Consider the following 7328-nt stretch of genomic DNA (forward strand, 5'->3'; position numbering starts at 1 on the left):
GTTATAATACCAAGCATTCGGCCTTGTTTCCCCTTTGGCAACCTCTGAGTGAAAATTTCCCATGCAATGATGAAGTAGGACACACAAGGGACTTTCTGGAGAAATGGGAATTTCTTGACATTGAAACAAACTKTYCCTGGAATCTGAACTCGAGATGACRCAGCAGTGGGATAACATGAAACCACATGATCTCCCACTTTCACTTTTTTCACATCAGTGCCTGTTGCTGTGACTGTGCCACTGAAATCAAGAGCTAGAAGTCTGTGTTTGTCTCCTRCTTGTGAGTTCCAATACAGWGTATTACCAAAGTTGCAACTAGAAACACTAATAGCAAAATAATCTTCTGAGTGGAGACAAATTTTATCCACTTGAATTTCAACACTCTSTTTGTCAAGCTGACTAGCAGTGCTTGTAGATAATTCCCCAGACAAGTCTTTTGCTGTGTACGGATCAGAAGTGTACAAAGTGAATGTCTGTGATTTCTGGAGAGACCTCACRGGTTGGATGTGATCTGCATCTACAAAAGGTGTGCGTCTGATTTCRGACACATAAACTCTTCCCTGGCCGATGCAAACTTCTGGGTAGTCCCCACCTTTGTATTTGACAAGAACATCTGCTAACACTGAGATGTCCAGGGAACTGGAAGAGCCGAGGTCAATCAACTGAAATGTGATTTCTGGAACTTCAACGACGCAAGTTCTGGTCATGCCRTACAATGCAAACCCACAGTTAACGTGGTCCACATATCTCTCTGTTGTTCTGTAGGTGATCACTCTGACTGAGCAGCAGGATGTCTTCTCTCTYAATGCCACCACTACCTGGCGATAGGCTTCACAACACTTTGCCAGCTGWTCTACAGCTTTMCTTGGCAAATCTTCAYTTAACTTTTGAAYTCCCCACAGAAAGAGGATGTCATCATAGTCCTCAACCTCTGCTCTCATTTTGTTCTGTGCATCACCTTCCACGAGGGATTCCCAGTCTTCATGCATAACATACCTTGAAGCTGGATGYAARTACKTTTTGAGCTGCTCAGCTATTCCAAATTTGTCTGCAAAGACAAGGASTCTGRGCTTAAACCCCAGATGTCCAATTGTCTGTGAAAGAGAGACTTCTTTCCACTTGTTTTCAAACAGGAACTCATTGTCTCTGGAAGATCCTTCCTTTATGAAAGTGATGGCAACGCGCTTGAGCTCAGCCAGAACAGAGCCATGTTTGTCCACAAAGCATCCACAGACCTCGAGGCAGTTCCCAGTRGACTTGCTCAATCTCATGTATATCATCATTTCTTCCTCCAGTGGTCGGAGAACCACCAGGCTGCCTATCCCTGAAGGAAAGCCTGCTCTGGACTGGAATGTCCTTGARGTCAAGACAGCGGTCATCTGCAGAAAACAGTCGAGCAGCACRGGGTGGATGCAGTAGCTGTACAWGTCTCTGACGGTCTYCTCATTCACCTTTATTCTTGTTATAGCTTCTTTTAGCTCCTGGCAATAATGCACATCACTGAGCTGCCTGAATATGGAGCCATACTGAAAGCCAACCTGAGAGAGAGCATCATAAACCTCCTCTCTGCTAATCACTGACCTGCATCTTTGATAGATGGCTTGGAAGGAGATGCTGCTTTCTTCCACCACACCTTCGAGCCCCTCTGCCACTTGGCCAGCAGCATAAACTGCATTGGAGGAAGAGAGAACCTCAAAGGCTGTCATGGCTTTTTGTGGACTCAGTTTGATCCTCAGCACTTGRGAACTCTGTGTGAGGACACACGGTGCAGAAAAACAGATACTCAGCTGGCAAGTACTCAGAGGCACTTTAGGTCTTGAGCTGCTCATCACAGAGGCCAGACCAAGCTCCACATAAAAAGCCCCAGGGACTAAGGCCATTCCACTGTTCCTGTGCTCATATAAGTACGGTGTCGTGTCCTGAGACACCAGGCAGCCAAATTCCACATTGTCACTGTTTATGCCATAAATCAAAGGGTGACTGGCACTGACACCTCTTTGATTTGCTTGTTGATGGACATCCAGACAGGCCATGAGTTTTTGTCGATCAAATTGATATCGTGGAATGGCAACAGGAACACTTTGATACCCCTTATAAAAGTGCTGCCAGTTGGGATTATDTCCCAGTTCAAACAGATTTCCTGCCAGGGTCAGGAGTGTCTGATACTCTGCATCAGTTTGCAAAGAGGAGAACACCTTTGTGCCTTTTCCTAGAGTTTCCTTTATGCTTCGCTGCAATGCTCGATGAGGACTTATTTCCACAAACACCACATTTTCCCTGTCTCTGGCTGCAGTTTGGATTGCCCTCATGAAAGCAACCGGCTCACGAGCATGCCGTGCCCAGAATCTGCCCTGAGCAAAGTCATTTTCAGATGCAGCCATCCCAGTCAGTGTTGAAATCACTTCCATTTCCCCCTTCTGCTTTTCTAAGGGCTCTATCTGCTCCTCCAGCTCCCTGAGTATCATATCCATGCTGGGGCTGTGGTATGCAACTGGAACATTTAAAACATGAAGAAAGATGTTTCTCTGTTTGAAAGCTTCAGCTAACTCTTTCTGGAAAGCTTCCACAGCATCTACACTGCCAGACAAGGTGCAGGAAATGGGGCTGTTGAAAGCAGCAATGCACACCTTTCCCGAGTAGGGATGCAGAYGTTCAGCAATCTCTTCAACAGGGATGTTTCCAACCACCAACATTCTGCCGCCAGCAGCCTTTGCCTGCAGCCTGCTCCGGTGATAAATCACTTTGACTGCATCAGCCAGGGAAAGGTACCCAGCAATATGTGCAGCAGCCACTTCTCCCATCGAGGGGCCAACAGCAGCAATGGGTTTGATACCCCAGTGCTTCAGGAGGGAAGCTGTGGCAACCTGCAAGGCAAACAGCAAGGGCTGGGAAAGCTCTGGATTCAGCAAGTCCTTTGGGTTACGATTTCTTGCTGGCAGGAGGCTGATGGCAGCGTGCTGCTGAAAAAGCTCTTCTATTTCCTTACACTTGTCTCTGAACACTGGCTCTGAGCTCAGCAGTGCCTCACTCAACTCCTTCAGCATTACACCATTGCCACAGAACACAAACACCAGCTGTGGTTCCACTTTTGACATGGTAGGCTCAGTGCTCGATGCCAATTTCAGCTCTTGCTGCAAGTGCTGGAGGGAATTTGTGACAAAHGCTTTTCGGTACCTGTAGTTGGCATGGCTTCTTCTGCAGGCCGATGTATAGGCCAGGCTGGGGAGAGTTATGGTGTTTCTTGTGCTCAGCTGCTCAGCCGTATCAGCCATTGTCATCTGGAGGGACTTAYGGGATGCTGCTGACAGCACAACTAATTCCAGGGGCTTCTTAAAGGCAGGAAGAGGCTCTGGCTGCTTCACCTGCCTGACTACAACATGAGCATTGGTTCCTCCAAACCCAAAGCAGTTGATYCCAGCTACCCTTCCATACTCACTGGATTCTTCCCAGGGCTCTACAGCTGTGGCAACAGCAAGATTTAATTTGTCTGTATCAATGCTGCTCATCTCCTTTGAGTAATGCAAGGATGGAACAATCTTTCCATGATGCATCATCAAGAGCACTTTGATTAAGCYGGCTGCTCCAGCAGCCGATTCCGTGTGCCCAATATTTCCTTTCACTGAACCGATTTTCAGAATGGAAAYTTGGGAAGACCTCTTTTTGCTAACGACACTGCCCAGGCTTTCAGCTTCAGTAGGATCTCCAGCAGCAGTTCCTGTGCCATGGGCTTCAATGTACTGCACAACAGAGGGATCCACACGACTTTCATAAATGCTGCGCAGCAAGTTCTCTTGCTCGATTTGAGACGGTCTTATGATCGGAGTCATGGACTTCCCATTCTGATTTACTGCACTGATGTTTATCACACCCCAGATTTTGCTGTAGTCTTCCTTTGCCTGTTTCATAAAAAGTTGAATTATCTTTAATAATACTAGTAGTCTTTGGTTAAAGATGTTACCAGGAGCCTCCCAAGCCTGGTGTGTCCCACCGACTACTATTCATTACTGATCCTCCATGTAGGGGGTGAGGTAATAGCAACACATAATCTGAGAGCGATCAAGAAAGATTTCATGGCTTTGTGACATTTGCTAAGAAAATCTGAGGCACAATTCATCTTCTCCTCAATAGCCCCAGTTCAAAGCAGCAATATTAAACAAAAAAATGAATACAGCAATAGTTGTAAGCAGCAATAATGAAAAAAAAAGGAAAATAGAAATAGTTAAAAGCTTAAATATAGAAAGAAACRGACAGGCTGAGTCTGCTAAGACATGGCTCCACAGCTGGTGTCACCACCACGATTTTGGGGTTTTTGACAATGATACGGCCTATGTAGAGTCAGGCATGCTGGTATCAGATGGGATTCACCTCTCTGAGTGAGTCTTTGCATGGGAAGTAGCAAGACTCCTTGGAGAGCTTTAAACTATTTATAATGGAGAAGGACAGCAATATCAGGCTTGTCCCTAGCAAACTGGGGGATAGTATGAAAAAGTCAGAGGGATAGGATACTTCTGAATTCYCTCTGCAGGTGACTCTGAGATGTATCAGTCACCGAAGCCCAACAGCAGCCTTACAGAGACAAGCCAGGGACTCCTGAGATAACAGAAGACAACAGGGAAATATCAGAGAAACACCTTAGTAGCAAAAGAAGGCTTACCTCAGTCAAGCAGTCAAAGATGCAACCACTAGACATAGTTATGGGACATYCCTTCACACTCCCACTGAAATATTGTCACCAACTAATACTTTCATTAAGTGCTGTACACCAATGCACACAGTATGGGGAACAAACAGGAGGAACTAGAGATCTGTGTGCAGCCTCTGGACTTCAATCTCATTGCAATTACAGAAATGGTGGGATAGCTCCCGTGACTGGAATGCTGGCATGAAGGGCCACACGCTGTTTAGGAGAGACAGACCAGAAAGGTGCAGTGGAGGAGTTGCCCTCTTTGTGAGGCAATACTCAGAGTGTACCGAGCTCTGCCTTGGGGAGGATAACAGGGCAGACTAGTAAGGGTGGGACCACCACATCATTGTGGGTGTTTGCTAGAGACCAYCTGATCAGGAGGAGGAAGTGGATGAGGCCTCCTGCAGGCAGCTGGAAGCAGCCCCACAGTGCCAGGCCCTGGTTCTTGGTGGGGCTTTAACCACCCTGGCATCTTCTGGAGAAGCAAAGCAGCGAAAAACAAATGGTGCTGGAGGTTCCTGGAAAGCACTGATGAGATTTTCTGTCACAAGTAGCGGAGGATCCCACAAGGAATGCTGCRCTGCCCAAGCTTATACTAACAAACAGGGAAATCCTTGTTGGACATGTGCAGGTTGGGGCAGCCKTGGCTGCAGTGACTGAGATTGTAGTGTGTGCTCAGTACTGAAGAAGAAGTAGGACAGAGCACGATTACACCCAGGGACTATTGGAGAGCTAACTTTAGCCTCTTTAGGGATCTCCTCGGGAGAATCTCATGGAAGYAAGCCCTGCAAGGAAGWGGGGTCCAAGAGAGTTGCTCAACATTCAAGGCTCACTTCCTACAAGCTCAAAGACAGTGCATCCCAATGAGAAAATAGGAAACGGGACAACAAACCTCTGTGGATGAATAAAGAACTCTTGTCATTACACAAATTTAGGCCAGAAATATACAGGAGATGGAAGCAGGTCAGGCCACTTGGAGTGAATGTAGAGAGGCTGTCAGAGTAAACAGAAAGAAGACTAGAAAGGCCAAGGCCCATCCAGAATTAAATCTGGCCAAGAATGTTAAGGATAACGAAGAGGGCTTTTTCAAACACATCACAACAAAAGGAAAATTAAGGATAATATGGGTTCGTTAGCAAATGGAGGGGGGCACTCTGGTGACAGAGGATGCAGAGAAGGCASTTACTGAATGCCTTCTATGCATCTGTCTTCAYTGACAAGACCAGGCCTSAGTGATTTCTGACCCAGGAGACCAGGGTAAAAGAATGCTGAAAGGAAGACCTTCCCTTGCTCAAGTAGGATTGGGTCAGAGAACATCTAAACAATAAATAAATAAACTTGACATCCACAAGTCCAGGAGCCCTGACAGGATGCATCCATGAGGTCTGAGAGAGCAGGGGGACAACAATCATCTTTGAAAGACTGTGGTGTTCATGAGACATGCCCAAGGATTGGAAGAAAGCAAATGTCAACCCAGTGTTCAAAAAAGGCAAGAAGGAGGACCAAGGAGCTACCAATCAGTCAGCCTCCCCTCAATCCCTGGAAAAGTGATGGAGCACCTCACTCCAGAGGCCATCTCTATCTACAAGGAAGATAAGAAGATGATCAGGAGTGGTCAACATAGATTCACTAAAAGTAAATCATGTTTGCCCAACCTGATTGACTTCTGTGATGAAACAACTGCCTGGATGAATGAGGGGAGAGCAGTGGATATTGTCTACCTCAACTTTAGCAAGGCTTTTGTCACTGTCTCTCACAGCATCATCATAGAAAAAGTCAGGAAGTGTGGACTGGATGAGTGGACAGAGAGCTGGATTGAGAACTGGCTGAATGGCGGATCTCAGAGGGTCATAATCAGTGGCACAGGGTATAACTGGGGGCCTGTCACTAGTGATAGCCCCTGGGCGCAGTATCCTTTAGTTTATTCATCAATGGCCTGGATGAAGGGGCAGAGGCCTCCTCAGCATGTTCCCTCTCCACACCAGGCTGGGAGCAGTGGCCGATAGCCCAGAGGGCTCTGCAGCCCTTCAGAGGAACCTTGGCCAGCTGGAGAGATGGGCAGAGAGGAACTGCCTGAAATTCAACAAAGGCAGGTGCAGGGTCCGGCACCAGGGGAGGAATAACACCCTGCACCAGCACAGGCTGGGGGCCAACATGCTGGAAAGCAACTCCGCAGAGAAGGACCTAGCAGTCCTGAAGGACAACAAGCTCTCCACAAGCCAGCAGTGTGCTCAGGGGTCCAGGAAGCCCAATGGGATCCTGGGCTGCAGTAGGAAAAGCATTATCATGGGATTGAGCAAGGTGATCCTGACCCTCTGCCCAGCCTGGTCAGACACATCTGGAGTGCTGTGTCCAGTTCTGGGCTCCTCAGTACAAAAGATGCATGGGGCTCCTGAAGTGGGTCCAGAGGAGAGCTATAAAGATGATGAAGGGGCTGGAGCATCTCTCTTATGAGGAAAGGCCAAGGGAGCTGGGCCTGTAGAGCCTTGTGTGTTGCTTTTGCTTGGCCAAGTTTTTGGAAGTGGGGGGGCCAAAAAGATGGTGCCTGTGAGAAACTTCTGGAGGCTTCCACCATGTCCAGCAGAGCTAATTGCTGTTGGCTCTGAGGATGATGGACATGCCACTGACCAAACCTGGGCCAATT

At 47.5% G+C, this 7328-nt stretch overlaps 1 protein-coding gene across 1 annotated transcript in view; it reads right to left on the bottom strand.

The window, feature by feature from the left end:
• Positions 1-7328, bottom strand: part of LOC130578237 (uncharacterized) — a 20518-nt gene that overhangs the window by 2241 nt on the left and 10949 nt on the right. Inside the window, exon 8 of the mRNA XM_057374178.1 lies at positions 16-3896. Within this exon, the coding sequence (XP_057230161.1) occupies positions 16-3896 (3881 nt within the window). The remainder of the gene's footprint in view (positions 1-15; positions 3897-7328) is intronic.

The sequence above is a fragment of the Malurus melanocephalus genome, unplaced genomic scaffold (genome assembly GCF_030028575.1).
Source record: "Malurus melanocephalus ecotype Western Australia unplaced genomic scaffold, MMel_1.1 scaffold_218, whole genome shotgun sequence".
In the NCBI taxonomy this organism is placed as follows: Eukaryota; Metazoa; Chordata; class Aves; order Passeriformes; family Maluridae; genus Malurus; species Malurus melanocephalus.